The 16405-nt window shown below is 35.9% G+C and overlaps 1 protein-coding gene and 1 long non-coding RNA gene across 2 annotated transcripts; one reads left to right on the top strand and one right to left on the bottom strand.

The window, feature by feature from the left end:
* Positions 1-219: 219 nt before the first annotated feature.
* Positions 220-13088, bottom strand: LOC131383260 (uncharacterized). The gene is made up of 3 exons (XR_009213154.1): positions 13027-13088; positions 9760-9853; positions 220-285 (listed from the first exon to the last, which is right to left on the bottom strand). It is a non-coding gene; the product is annotated as an uncharacterized LOC131383260 (long non-coding RNA).
* Positions 13089-15032: 1944 nt separating this feature from the next.
* Positions 15033-15968, top strand: LOC116466347 (olfactory receptor 5H8). Its single transcript, XM_058437621.1, has one exon. The coding sequence runs from the start codon at positions 15039-15041 to the stop codon at positions 15966-15968; it is 930 nt and encodes a 309-aa protein (XP_058293604.1). The 5' UTR covers positions 15033-15038.
* Positions 15969-16405: the final 437 nt, after the last annotated feature.

Genomic DNA, 16405 nt, shown 5'->3' with positions numbered 1-16405 from the left:
GAGTAGGATAGGGCACCAGGAGGCCCCAGTTCCAGGTCCCAGTTCCTGGATGACATTTCTAGACACACCCTGGGCCAGAAAGGAACCTGCTGCCTTGAAGGGAAGAACCCAGTCCTGGCAGGATTCATCCCTTGCTATTTAAAGTGCTCTTGGGCCCTGAATAGTCATCAGTGGTACCCAGGCAGTACTCACCATGGGCCTTGGGTAAGACTCAGAGATGTGCTGGTTTCAGATGTGACCCATTACATTCACAGCTGTGGTGGCTATAGTGGAACACTCCTTCTGCTTGAGAAAAAAAAAAGGAAGAATAAAGGAGATTGTCTTGCAGCTTAGGTACCAGTTTGGCCACAGTAGGATAGAGTACTAAGCAGGATCTTGTGGTCTCTGAGTCTAGGCTTTGGCTCTTGAATGGCATTTCTTGTCCTTTACAGGCCAGAGGGATACCCACTGCCCTGAAAGAGAGTCCCAGACTTGGCAGCATTCACCACAAGCTGACTAATGAGCCTTTGGGTTTGGATTGAACATTAGTAGTAGCCAGGCAGTACTCATCATGGGACTGGGGCAAGAGCAGCCATGACGAGAGACCCCTCTAATTGTAGAAAAGAGAGAGAATAGTGAGAAAGACTTTGTCTTGTGGCTTGGGTGCAAGTTGAGCCACAGAAGAACAGAGAACCAGGTAAATTCTTAAGGTTTCTGACTCTAGGTCCTGGCTCTCGCACAGCATCTATGAGTCCATCTGTGGATGAGGGAAACTCACTGCTCTGAAAGGAAGGAAAGAATACTGGAGGGCTTTGCCACCTGCTCATTGTAAAGCTCTAAGGCCTTGAGTGAACATAGGCAGTAGACAGGTAGTGGTTACCATGGGCCTTGAGTATGACCCAGTGCTGTTCTGGCTTCAGTTCTAACCCAGCACAGCCCCAGTGGTGTATGTCACACAAACCTCAGCTTCAGGCAGCTCAGCACAATGACAGAGACACCATTTGTTTCGGAGAAAGTAAGGGAAGAGAACAAGAGTCTCTATCAGATAACCCAGGGAATTCTTCCAGATCTTATCCAAGACCACTAAGGTTTCACCTCTTTGACTCTGTGAGAACCACGGTGTTACTTGGCTTGGATTGCCTCTTAATACAGATATGGCTGTAGTGACCAAAAACTTAGATTAAAACATCCAAGTTCCTTCAAATACCCATAAAGTCTTCCGAAGGAGGGTGGGTGCAAATAAGCCCAGACTGCAAAGACAATAATAAATACCAGACATTGAAAGACATCCACAAGCTTCAAGACAATCCAGAAAGACATGACCTACAAAATGAATTAAGTAAGACACCAGAAGTCCATCCAGGAGAAGCAGAGATATGTGACCTTTCAAATAGTGAATTCAAAATAGCTGCTTTGAGGAAACTCCATGAATTTCAAAATAACACACAAAAAAAAGGACTCAGAATCCAGTCAGATAAATTTAACAAAGAGACTGAAATAATTTAAAGGAATCAAGCAGAAATTCTGGAGCTGAAAAATGCAATTGAAATAAATAGCAGACTGGTCAAGCATAAGAAAGTATTAATGAGCTTGAAGACAGGATATTTGAAAATACACCATCAGAGGAGATGAAAGAAAAAAAATACAAAAGAATGAAGCATGCCTAAAATATCTAGAAAATAGCCTTAATAGAGCAAATCTAAGAGGTATTGGCCTTAAGGAGTAGATAAAAAGAGAGACAGGGGTAGAAAGTTTATTCAAAGGGATAATAACAGAGAACTTCTCAAACCTACAGAAAGATATCAATATCCAAGTATAAGAAGGTTATAGAACACCAAATATATTTAACCTAAAGAAGCCTACCTAAAGACATTTAACAATCAAACTCCCTAAGGTCAAAAATAAGCAAAGAATTCTAAAAGCAGCAAGAGAAAATTTAAAAAATAACATACAATGGAGCTCTGATATGTCTTGCAGCAGACTTTTCAGTAGAAACCTTACAGGCCAGGAGAGAGTAGCATGACATACTTGAAGTGCTGAAGAAAAAAAAAACTTTTATCTTAGAATAATATAAACAGTGAAGATATCCTTCAAACATGAAGAAGAAATAACGATTTTCCCAGACAAACAAAAGTTGAGGGAGTTCACCAACATCTGACCTGTCCTATAATAAATGCTGAAGGGAGTTCTTCAATCTGACAGAAAAGAACATTAATGAGCAATAAGAAATCATGTGAAGATACAAGACTTACTGGTAATAGTAAGTACACAGAGAAACATGGAACAACACTGTAATTGTGGCATGTAAACTACTCCCATCTTGAATAGAAAGACTAAATATGAAGTGATCAATAATCATAACTACAACTTTTCAAGACATAGTACAATAAGATATAAATAGAAACAACAAAAAAAGTTGAAAAGTGGGGAGATAAAGTGTAGAATTGTATTTGTTTATCTTTGCTGATTTGTTTGTTTGCCTATGCAATCAGTATTAATTTATCATTAGTTCAAAGTAACGGGCTATAAGATAGTATTGGCAAGCTTCATGGCAATCTCAAATCACAAAACCTACACCAGATACATAAAAAAATAAAAATCAGAAATTAAAACATGCCACCAAAGAAAAATCACCTTCACTAAATGGAAAACAAGAAGGAAGGAAAGAAGAGAAGACCACCAAAAAAAAAAAAAAACAGAAAACAAATAACAAAATGGCAAGAGTAAGACCATACTTATGAATAATAACATTGAATTTAAATAGACTAAATTCTCCAATCAAAAGATGTATAGGGACTGAATAGATTTTTTTTTAAATACCCAATGATCTGTTGCATACAGGAAACACACCTCACCTATAAAGACACACACAGATCAAAAATAATGGGATGGAAAAATACATTGCATGCAAATGGAAATAAAAAAAGGAGGAATAGCTATACTTATATCAAACAACATAGATTTTAAGGCAAAAGGCATAAAAGGGTACTAAGAAGGTTATTATGTGATGATAAAGAGGTCAACTCAGCAAGAAGATATAATTATTGTAAATATATATGCAGTCAACACTAGAGCACCTAGACATATAAAGCAAATATTACTAGAGCTGAAGAGAGAGATAGACCCCAATATAATAACAGCTAGAGACTTCAACATCCCATTTTCAGCACTGGACAGATCTTTCAGACACAAAATCAACAAAGAAACATTAAATGTGATTTGCACTATAGACCAAATGGACCTAATAGATATTTGCAGAACATTTCATCCAACACAGTTGCAGAATACACATTATTCTCCTGTGCACATAGATCACTCTCAAGGATAGACTATATGTTATGGCACAAAACAGGTCTCAAAGAATTTTTAAAAAATGAAATAATATCAAGTATCATCTCTTAATGTAATGGAATAAAACTAGAAGTCAATAACAAGAGGAATTTTGGAAACTATACAAACACATAGAAATTAAACAATATGTACCTGAATGATCGGTAAGTCGACGAAGAAAATTGAAAATTTTCTTGAAACAAATAAAAAAACGAAAATGCAACATACCAAAACCTATGGGATGCAGCAAAATTGGTACTAAGAAAGTTTATAGCCATAAGTGCCTACATACAAAAACATAGATAAACTTCAAATAAACAACCGAACAATGCATCCTAAAGAATTAGAAAAGCAAGGGCAAACCAAATCCAAAATTAGTAGAAGGAAATAAACAATAAAAATTAGAGCAGAAACAAATGAAACCGAAAAAAGGAAAACAATGCAAAAATCATGGAAATGAAAAGTTGGTTTTTTGGAAGGATAAACAAAATTGACAAACCATTAGCCAGACTACTTAAGAAAAAAAGACAGAAAACCCAAAAAAAATCAGAGATGAAAAAGGACACATTGCAATTGATACCACAGAAATGCAAATGATTATTAGGGACTACTATGAGTAACCATATTTAAATAAATTTGAAAATGTAGAAGAAATGGATAAAATCCTAGATACATACAACCTCCCAAGATTGAACCATGCAGAAATCCAAAACCTGAACAGACCAATAGCAAGAAAGGAGACTGAAGCTTTAATAAGAAGTCTCCAAGCAAAGAAAAACCTGACAGATAAATTTAACAAAGAGACTTAAATAATTTAAAAGAATCAAGCAGAAATTCTGGAGTTGAAAAATGCTATTGAAATAATAAAGATTATGTCAGAATCTCTTAACAGCAGAACTGACGGAGCATAAGAAAGTATTAGTGAGCTTGAAGATAGGATATTTGAAAGTATATGGTCAATTGGCTTCATTGCTGAATTTTACCAAATATCTAAAGAATAACTTAACATCAATCCTCCTAAAACTATCCCAAAAAATAGAGCTGGAAGGAATACTTCCAACCTCATTCTACAAGGCCATTATTACTTTGCTACCGAAGCCAGACAAAGACATATACAAAAAAAAGAAGACTACAGGCCAATATTCCTGATGAACATTCATGCAAAAATCCACAAAACAGTAGCAAACTGAATTCAACATCACATTAAAAAAATCATTCATCATGGCCAAGTTTGATTTATCCCAGGGATGTAAGGATGGTTTGGCATATGCATATCAATCAATGTGATATATCATATCAACAGAATAAAAGACAAAACCCATGCCATCATTTGAATTGATGCAGAATAAACATCTGATAAAATTCAATCAGTTTTACGATAAAAACCCTCAAAAAACTGGATATAGAAGAAACATATCTCAACATAATAAAAGCCATAGATGAAAGACCCACAGCTAGTATCATACTAAATGAGTAATAACTAAAAGCCTTTTTTCTAATATCTGGAAAATGACAGGGATGTCCACTTTTACCACTTTTAGTTGACATAGTACTAGAAGTTCTAGCTAGAACAATCAGATACAAGAGAAAGAAATAAAGGGTATCCAAATTGGAAAAGAAGAAGTCAAATTATTTTTGTTTGCAGATGATACGATCTTATATTTGAATGAACCTAAAGACTCCACCGAAAATCTATGAGAACTGATCAACAAATTCAATAAAGTTGCAGGATACAAAATCAACATACAAAAAATCTGTAGCATTTCTATATACCAACAGTGAACAATCTGAAAAAAAATAAAAAAATTAATTCCATTTACAATAGCCACGCATAAAATTTAATACCTAGGAATTAACTTCACCAAAAAAGTGAAAGATCTCTGTAAAGAAAACTATAAAACACTGATGAAAGAAATTGAAGATGATACCAAAAAATGGAAATATATTCCATGTTCATGGGTTGGAAGAAACAATATTGTTAAAATTGTCTATACTACCTAAAGCAAACTACAGATTCAATGCAATGCCTATCAAAATACCAACGACATTCTTCACAGGAATAGAAAAAATCAATCCAAACATTTGAATGGAACCACAAAAGACTCAGAATATACAAAGCTATCCTGGGCAAAAAGAACAAAACTGGAAGAATCACAGTAACTGACTTCAAATTATACTACAGATCTATAATAACCAAAACAGCATGGTACTAGCATAAAAATACTCACATAGACCAATGGAACAAAATAGAGAACCCAGAAACAAATTCATACATCTACAAACAATGAACTCATTTTCAACAAAGGTGCCAAACACATACATTGAGGAAAGTATAGTCTCTTCAATAAATGGTGCTGGGAAAACTGGATATTCATATGCAGAAATTGAAAGTAGACCCCTGTCTCTCACCATATACAAAAATCAAAATGGACTGAAGACTGAACTAGAATACTTGAAACTATGAAACTACTACAAGAAAACAATGGGCAGCACATTGGACTGGGTGAAGAGTTCTTGAGTAATACCCCAAAAGCAGACGCAATCAAAGCAAAAATGGGCAAATGGAATCATATCAAGTTAGAAAGCTTCTGCACAGCAAACAATCAACAAAGTCAAGAGACAACCCACAGAATGGGAGAAAATATTTGCAAACTACCTATCTGACAATGTATTAATAATCAGAATACATAAGAAACCCAAACAACTAATAGGAAAAAAAATCTAATAACTTGATTAAAAATTGGCAAAAGATATGATAGACATTTCTCAAAAGAAGACATACAAATCACTAACAGATATAGGAAAAGATGGTCAATATCAATGATCATCAGAGAAATGCAAATCAAAACTACAATGAGATAATATCTTACTCCAGTTAAAATGGCTTATATCCAAATGATAGGCAGTGAGAAATGCTGGTTAGGGTGTGTAGAAAAGGTAACTGTCACATACTGTTGTTGGGAATGTAAATTAGTACAAGCACTGTGAGACAGCTTGGAGGTTCCTCAAGAAACTAAAAATGGAACTACCATATGACCCAGCAATCCCACTGCTAGGTGTATAGCCAAAAAAGAAAGAAAGAAAGAAAGAACAGAAAACCAGTATATAGAAGAGATATCCGCACTCCTGTGTTTATTACAGCACTATTCACAATAGTCAAGATTTGCAACCTAAGTGTCCATTGACAGATGAATGGATAAAGCAAATGTGCCACATATACACAATGGAGTACTATTCAGCCATTAAAAAGCACGCTCCTTTCATTTGCAACAACATGGATAAAACTGGAGGTCTTTATGTTAAGTAAAGTAAGTCAGGCACAGAAAGACAAACTTTGCATGTTCTCACTTATTTGTGGGAGCTAAAAATTAAAACATTGAACTCATGGAGATAGAGTAGAAGAATGTTTACCAGAGGTTGGTAAGGATAGTAGGCAGGAAGGAGTGGTTATGGTTAATGGGTACAAAAATATAGTTAAGTAGAATGAATAAGATGTAGTATTTGATAGCACAACGTTGTGACTACAGTCAACAATAACTTATTGTACATTTAAAAATAACGAGTATAATTGGATTGTTTGTAACACAAAGAAAGAATAAATGCTTGAGGTAATTGATAACCCATTTACCCTGATCTGATTATTATGAATTGTATGCCTCCATTAAAATATCTCATGTACCCCATAAATATATACCACCCACTATGTACCCACAAAATTATTTTAAACGTTCATCTATAAGATGTGCACGTGCTATAGTGGTATGATATTTACCACATCTACTAAAGTACCTTCTACATGAGACTTATTTGAGGGCAATAGATAACGGTAACATCATGATATCCCCCTTTATCCTTCTAGGTAGTTTGCACAGCAGCCTAGACCTGTCGCAGAACCTTCTCGTATTCTGAGCCTCAATCAAACCAGCAACTTGTTGTATTATTGGTTAAATGGGCCAGAGTAACACACTCCAATTAGGAACATGTTGTCTCCAAAATTCAAAGAACCTATTAAGGCTTTATGCGTCTTTCTAGCCTGCAGGATAGGTTCGATGGAACAACTTTTCCTTCACTTTAGAAGGGATAGCTCAACATGCCCCACACCACTGGACCTCTAGGAATTTCACTGAAATAGAAAGCCCCTGAATATTTGTGAAATTTATTTCCAACTCTCTGGCATGCAGATGTGTTACCAATAAGTCTTGAGTAGCTGCTATTTCTTGCTTAATAGGACAATCAGCATGTCATCAGAATAATCAGCACAATGTCATCAGTATATCATCAGTGGAATATCTCGTGGAAAAGAAAGAGAATCAAGGTCCCGAATATTTGCAACTCATATATCCGACAAAAGAATTGTATCCGGAATATACAGCAAGCTCTCAAAATCAATGAAAAGAAACCTAATAACCCAATTTTATTAAATAAGGAAAATATTTTAACAGAATAAACTTCACCAAAAATAATACAGATATGCCAAATAAGGTCATAAATACATGCTGGATCGTTAGTCATCTTGGAAATGCAAATTAAAACCTCAGTGAGACGCTATGAGCCACGTATTTAAATTAACAAAATTGAAAAGATTATTTACACTGAAAACAATGATGCAGACCTTGGTAGCAAAAACTAGGCAACAAGTTAGGAGATAATTACATAAAATTTAAAGGGGTAGTCAATTTAAGTCAAATTTTGGTTGGGTGAATAGCTAACTCGGCACATCATATTGTTTACTCCACCTTTCTGCGGCACATTCACAGTTACTTTGCTTCTATATATGCAATTTTCTTCTGTATATTTCTTTTCACTAGAAAAATTCTAAGAAAGTCAGATAATTGATTAATAAATCTACCAAAAGATATGCCCTTTGCTTTCTCTCATCTTGCTAGTGGAGATTAAAGTTTTTAAAAAATTAATGTGTAGGTAGTTACTTATCACTGTCTAAATGCCAAAAATAAGGACATTTTTACTTTTCTGAATAAATGCTCATTGACAAGTTTTTATGTTAATTCTCAGAAAGAAAATCTGAACATATTACTACCACAATCACAATCTCTCAATAGCTTTCCTCCAAATTGGGATTAAAGAACAAAGTCTCTGACCTAGTCTCCAAACCCTGTGCAATCCCACTCATACTGCTTCTTTGGCCACATTTGGCTCCTTTCTGCTTCTCTCTTTGATTGCCAGCCACATTTGTCATTTTTTGTTTCTCCAGTGATCTAGGTTCTCCTATAATCTAGGCCCTCCAATGATGAACATTGTGTGGAAGGCAAGTGTCCATAGGCATCACTCTGTTAGACAGGAAGACTGCTTTTTTTTCTTTCTTTCTTTTTGAGACAGGGTCACTCTGTAGCCCAGGCGATCTCGGCTCACTGCAACCTCTGCCTCCTGGATTCAAGCAATTCTTGTGTCTCAGCCTCTCAAGTAGCTGGAATTACAGGCACGCACCATCACATCTAGCTAATTTTTTTTTTTTTTGAGACAAAGTTTCGCTCTGGTTGCCTAGGCTGGAGTGCAATGGCACAATCTCTGCTCACTACAACCTCCGCCTCCTGGGTTCAATTGATTCTCTTGCCTCAGCCTCCCAAGTAGCTGGGATAACAGGCATGTGCCACCACACCCACACCCGGCTACTTTTTTGCCCTTTTAGTAGAGACGGAGTTTCTCCATGTTAGTCAGGCTTGTCTCGAGCTCCTGACCTCAGGCGATCTGCCTACCTTGGCCTCCCAAAGTGCTGGAATTATAGGTGAGAGCCACCATGCCTGGCCTTTTTTATTTTTATTTTTTTGGTATTTTTAGTAAAGACGGGAGTTTCACCATGTTGGCCAGGCTAGTCTCATATGGCCTCAAATGATCCTTCTGCCTCGGCCTCCCAAAGTGCTGGGATTACAGGCGCGAGTCACCACGCAGGCCTAAACAGGATGACTCTTGAGCCCCACTTCAGAACTACTGAAACAGAATCTGCATTTTAACAATGTCTCCAGGAAATTCATAGGCATTGAAATTTGGGAAGCACAGATCTATGCCCTCTCCACAGAGGCCCTTTGTCTTTTATTTTCTTTGCTCCTCCCCCTAACATTTGCCTAGAAAAATTTCTCCTCAGACTTTATCTTAAATTTGAGGAGCTAGGTATATGTCTGGAATTTAAGCTGCAGTTTGCATGAAGAGGAAAACTTGGTGTTTGCTTCTGGAAGGAATTTAGATCTTTGGTTTTATTAAAATCATGTTTTCATTAACTCAGATGAGAACATACTAACCAAAGAACTCAGAGCATTAAATTATGTAAGTAAACCAAAGTTTGTACAAATATGTCAGTAGTGTCATCTGGGGTAAAAAAAAAATAATGGCATAAAGTATAATTTCAATTCTTAAAACTAGAACTGTCTACAATAAATCAATGTTTATAATTCTAAAGTCTGTAATCCCTTGTGGAACAATTTGAACTTTTCATACATGTCCAATCCTACAATGCCCAGTAGAACCACTAACTTTGTCCTTAAGGGGATGCTCAAGCTCTCTTGGGGCAATTTCAGTTCTCCACTTTTTCCTGTTTTAGCAAAAGTGCACAGTTGTACAATTAGTTGACTCTGGTGTTCAAGGAAAATTTATACACATGTTTCTTCAACTTAGGAAATGAAACCTCTGAAATGAATTGGTGTGCCAAGATTGCTACCTATGTTTTTGTCATTTTAGTGCTATATTGTGTTTATTTCTACTTTAGAAAACCTAACACTTTTAAAGGATCTCCACAATTTCTTCCAAGATATGGGTAAGAGTAAAATGATTTTTATAGCATTTATTATTCTTTAGGTAGAAAGTTTAAAATTTAATAATAATTTAAGATTAGGTTTACAAGATGTCAGAATAGGTAGATATGAAAAGTATTAGTGAATTATCTGCAAACATTATTTTTACAATTAAAGACTGTTCCCTACTTTCTAGTAGTTAGAAAATAAAAATAATAATAAAGCCTGAACAAGCAAAATAGCTGTGATACTGATTTGCTCCTTTCAATGATGTTTTATTACCTTGTTAACCTAATTACAGTGACTTTATAAGGTAAGTTTTGGTGAACCAGAACAACTTAAAACTGAGTTTAAAGATTCAATTATAATGATCACTATATAAGATATCTTTTTGTTGATTCTGATAAAATAATCTATTGTTTAATTAAATACATATTATGATTACAACTTTTAAGGTGTCATTTAATACTTAGATTTTCACCCACTTTTGAAAATAATTTCATTGAGTATTTATATTTATATATGTGCAGAAAATACATATAAATGCAGAAAAATGCCCCTCCAATGCTTTTTCCATATTTATGACTTAAAAAGTATCCACACATAAATAGAATTTGAGATTTTCAATTATTTTTCTATTGAGATTGCGTGAATGGAGCCCCATTTAATTTAATTTAATTCCAAATTAAAATACATCTGAAATCACTGAAATTATTGTTGTTGGTTATTTATATAGCCTGTTTCAGGTTGCAGTCCTGGCTCAATATTATCTTGCTAAAAAAAAATCGTTGGAGAAGAAAGTGCTCTCAAGTAAAGCCAGCAGAATTCCTAAAGTCAGTTCCAACCACTAGAATAACAAAGACAAAGTAACTTATATGTGGAAAGAACTTTTAGACAGTGCTAGTGTATCTATGAACAACACAAAGTTTGTAAGTAAAATTTAAAATTGGATCTTGTTTTCATACAAAAAGACCATAGGAAACTAAAGTTTCAATTTTGAGTAACAGTAAAGAAAAGATTTTTAGAATTCACATCTAATTCACATCTTTTAATGAACTTCAGGGTTAAAACACCCATTTACCTCCAATCCTCTGTCTTTCTCTGATACTTCCTCTCTTCCTATTCTTTGGCTTTCCAGCACTCAGCTTTTCAGTTTCTTTTCTGCTTCTCTTGTCTTTTCTACATTCGTTCATATATGCCTTTTTTGTTTTCTATTTTTCTCTTTTTTATTTTCTTTTCACTACTCAGATTTTCTTTTCCACTTCTCTGGTTCCTTTCCTCCTCTCCCTGCCTTCCTTTCTTCTCCTTACTTTTGAAAACTTTTATTAAAAAGGCTTACAGAAAACATCTATTTTTAAGTTCAGGGGTACATGTGCAGGTTTGTTACATAGGTAAACTTGTGTCATTTGGGTTTGTTGTACAGATTATCTCATCACCCAGGTATTAAGCCTAGTACCCATTAGTTATTATATTTTTCCAGATCCTCTCCCTCCTCTAATCCTCCACCCTCCAAGAGGCCTCAGTGTGTGTTGTTCCCCTCTATGAGTCCGTGTGTTCTCATGATTTAGCTCCCACTTACAAGTGAGAATATGTGGTATTTGGGTTTTGGTTCCTGTATTAGTTTACCAAGGATAATGGCCTCCAGTTCCATCATGCAAAGGACATGATCTCCTTTTTTATGGCTGCATAGTATTCCATCGTGTATATGTATCACATTTTCTTTATCCAGTCTATCATTGATGGGCTGGATTCCATCATTGATTTGATGTCTTTGATATTGTGAACAGTGTTGCAGTGGGCATACACATGCATGTGTCTTTACAGTAGAACAATTTATATTCCTTTAGGTACATATCCAGTAATGGGATTGTTAGGTCAAATGGTATTTCTGTCTTTGGGTTTTTGAGGAATCACCACTATGTCTTCAACAATGGTTGGACAATTTATTTACATTTCTACAACAGTAGGCAAATGGCAAATGTTGTTCGCATTACTTGGAGTGCTCTAGTTCATTCCCCTCATTGTTGTGCCATTTGTTTCCCGTTCACTTCTTATTTTTTTCTGACTTTAATTCTATCAGAAAATGCAAACTGCTCTCACTGAAGCCACTAAAAATCTCTAATTTCCACAATCAGTGATCTCTATTCATATTTAGTCCAACCAGAGCATTTCTTTTGGCATTTTGCCCTGTGCTTTGTCCTTCTTGAGTATATTTCCTCTCTTTATGTCTACAAAATTCAGCTTTCCAGTTTCCCTCCTGCTTCTTTGATTACTCTGCTCAGTATTTTTTTCTGATATCGCCCTTGTCTCTTTGTTTGAGCCAGGACTCTTGGTTGCATTGGGCAATGAGTTTATTGAATGGAAAGCTATCTAAAATAGCAGGAACAGAATGAAATAAGACAGCCAGTCAACAGCCCAAATCATGTCCCAACACTAGCTCAACAAAAGCTCCCGTTGTCATGGGTGAAATTTCAAATGCCACAGCTCACACTGTCAGTTCCATTGTTGTGTGCAGATGCTTTTGTCAGAGTCTTGATATTGCTGCTTTGGCTGCTTTTGTATCAAAAATTCTCTTTGATCCCTGTTCCTTTGTTTTTCACCTTCCAAATTCCAAATCTATGTTGGTGGGTCTGGCTGGCCAAACCTAGTCAAGTAGCCTCACTCTAGGTGCAAGAAGGATGGAAAAGTAAGTTTCTAGCTCTAGAATGGGTAGTATTCTCTCTCAGCCACCAAGATTCATGTGGTAGAAAAGAGGACCAGGTGCTGGCCATCTAATAAATGACATGTAAAGTGGATACACTTTATAACCTGTTTAATATAATTTAAATGTATTGCCTTTCTGTTCCTCTTTTATGTTTGATACACTCTCCAATGCATAGGACATCTATAACTATGCCTTAAACTACCCCCAATGCCTCTTATATCATTATTTTTATTAAGTTCTAGTAGAGTCACAACTCTAAGTACATCTCACCTGGATGTTCAGAGAATGCTCCTTCCCCATATCTGCCAACGAACCTGAGTTCTCAATCTCATTTTGAATCACCAAATGACTCCTCTTTATTTCAGTGACTATTCTTTTCCCATCTAATATGTCATAGAGCTCTGTTGACTCTACATTCTGAATTCTTTTCCATCTATTTCTTTGTCTTCGTCATCACTTCCTTATCACACATGAAGTAGGTACTTTGCATGCATTTGAATCACATGAATAGCATTTTCTTAAAAATACGTATTCCCAGACCTCATTCTTGAACTACAGAATTTAATAGTAATCCCTCATGTTCTATATTTTGGTAAGAAAGTTCCCCAGGCAATTCTGATATGTAATCTGGCTTGGGATTCCTTTGCGATAGAAACAGCTTCCAGATTAGTATCTCTGACTGCAGTTTCCCTTCCTTGCAGCCTATTTCCTGTAACACCAATTATTTAACTTAAAATACATCTTATATGCCACTGTCTGTCTTAAAATTTTAAATTCATGACTATTTCCTGAAGAATAAAGTTCAAAGTCCTTCACATGGCTTTTAACTCTTTTTGCGTTTCTGACCTTACAAAGATCTTTTCCCTTGACTTTGTATCCATGTCTCAGACACAGAAATTTTGTACCATACTCCAGTGTCCACATAAATTAATCACATCTATAGAATGCCTCTCTTTTTGCTTAAATATGTTTATTCATGCACATTCTATTATTGGGCAAAATTCACCCCTGATATTTCATGTAGGTTCTTTTCTATTTTCCCTAAGTGTTGGCCAGTCTGAGAAATAAAGGGACAGAGTACAAAAGAGAGAAATTTAAAGCTGGGTGTCCAGGGGAGACATCACATGTCAGCAGGTTCCGTGATGCCCCTGAGCTGTAAAACCAGCAAGTTTTTATTAGTGATTTTCAAAAAGGGGAGGGAGTGTATGAATAGGGTGTGGGTCACAGAGATCACATGCTTCACAAGGTAATAAGATATCACAAGGTAAATGGAGGCAGGGTGAGATCACAGGACCACAGGACCGGGTGAAATTAAAATTGCTAATGAAGTTTCGGGCATGCATTGTCATTGATAACATCTTATCAGGAGATAGGGTTTGAGAGCAGACAACCGGTCTGACCAAAATTTATTAGGCAGGAATTTCCTTGTCCTAATAAGCCTGGGAGCACTACGGGAGACCGGGGCTTATTTCATCCCACAGCTGTGACTGTAAAAGACAGCCACCCCCAAAGCAGCCATTTTAGAGGCCTCCCGTCAGGGACACATTCTCTTTCTCAGGGATGTTCCTTGCTGAGAAAAAGAATTCAGCGATGTTTCTCCCATTTGCTTTTGAAAGAAGAGAAATATGGCTCTGTTCCACCTGGCTCACCGGCAGTCAGAGTTTAAGGTTATCTCTGTTGTTCCCTGAACATTGCTGTTATCCTGTTCTTTTTTCAAGGTGCCCAGATTACATATTGTTCAAACATACATGCTCTACAAACAATTTGTGCAGATAACGCAATCATCACAGGGTCCTGAGGTGACATACATTCTCCTCAGCTTGTGAAGATGATGGGATTGAGAGATTAAAGACAGGCAGAGGAAATCACAAGGGTGTTGATTGGGGAAGTGATAAGTGTCCATTAAATCTTCACAATTTATGTTCAGAGATTGCAGTAAAGAAAGGTGTAAGAAATTATAAAAGTATTAATCTGAGAAACTAATAAATGTCCATGAAATCTTCACAATTTATGTTCTTCTGTCATGGCTTTAGCTGGTCCCTCCGTTCAGGGTCCCTGACTTCCCACAACATTCTATAAACTCAAATAATTGCATTTTTCCACCTCTTCAATTCCCCTACTATAGTTTTCATCAGCACAGTGTAATAAATACATGAAGAGGACATTCTGATGAGTATATGATTTTATTTTAATTCCTCTCCTCCAGTATTCACTTTATAAATCCTTATTGAATATTCTTTTTATATTTATTTCAGTTCACTCAGGGTACATCCAATGAGGACATGGATGAGGAAAATGCAACATTACTGACAGAGTTTGTTCTCACAGGACTTACATATCAATCAGACTGGAAAATAGCCCTGTTCCTGGCATTCTTGGTAATATATCTCATCACCATCATGGGAAATGTTGGTCTGATTGCTGTCATCTGGAAAGACTCACACCTTCACATTCCAATGTACTTATTCCTTGGGAGTTTAGCCTTTGTGGATGCCTGGTTATCATCCTCAGTGACCCCTAAGATGCTGATCAGCTTCTTAGCTAAGAGTATGATGATTTCTCTCTCTGAATGCAAGATACAATTTTTTTCCTTTGGAATCAGTGCAACCACAGAATGTTTTCTCTTGGCAACAATGGCATATGATCGCTATGTAGCCATATGCAAACCTTTACTTTATCCAGTAATTATGACCAATGGACTGTGCATCCGGCTATTATTCTTGTCATTTATAGGTGGCTTTCTTCATGCCTTAATTCATGAAGGTATTTTATTCAGATTAACCTTCTGTAATTCCAACATAATACATCACTTTTACTGTGACATTATCCCATTGTTAAAGATTTCCTGTACTGACCCTTCTATTAATTTTTTAATGCTTTTTATTTTGTCTGGTTCAATACAGGTATTCACTATTTTGACTGTTCTTGTCTCTTATACATTTGTCCTATTTACAATCTTAAAAAAAAATTCTGTCAAAAACCTAAGGAAAGCCTTTTCCACCTGTGGAGCCCATCTCTTATCTGTCTTTTTATACTATGGCCCCCTTCTCTTCATGTATGTGCACCCTGCATCTCCACAAGCAGATGATCAAGATATGGTGGAGTCTCTATTTTACACTGTCATAATTCCTTTCTTAAATCCCATTATCTACAGCCTGAGAAATAAGCAAGTCATAGATTCACTGACAAAAACATTAAAAGGAAATGTTTAGATCTCATACTGGAATGTATTCTTTATTTAAAGTCACGTAATCATGCAGGCTAGATGTCAGTATATGTTAGTGTATGTTTAAAGTTTTTTGCAATTACAATTGTCCTAACTTTTTAATGACTCAAGTCATTAGTATCTAATAAATTCCTTAAGATATTTGTATATATTATTGAAAAGCATACAAGAAAATTTTGTCAACTGTTCATGACATACTAGATTAGAGCAGGAAAAAATAAAACATTTTACAGGTTTCTTGCTCTTCAATGTGGCTTTATAAATGGATCAAGTGCTACAATAGTAGATCCTTTAATAACAACTTGAGTATGATGTCTTTGTTACTAATACAGGTTTATAAACTGGAGATTCATAGCACACTTCCTCCATAGAACAAGTTTCTGTTTGCATGAACCCAAGCAAATCTCACAAATTCAGCTAACC

This window comes from Hylobates moloch, unplaced genomic scaffold (genome assembly GCF_009828535.3).
Source record: "Hylobates moloch isolate HMO894 unplaced genomic scaffold, HMol_V3 SCAFFOLD_4, whole genome shotgun sequence".
In the NCBI taxonomy this organism is placed as follows: Eukaryota; Metazoa; Chordata; class Mammalia; order Primates; family Hylobatidae; genus Hylobates; species Hylobates moloch.
This window is presented reverse-complemented; position numbering and strand designations above follow the sequence as displayed.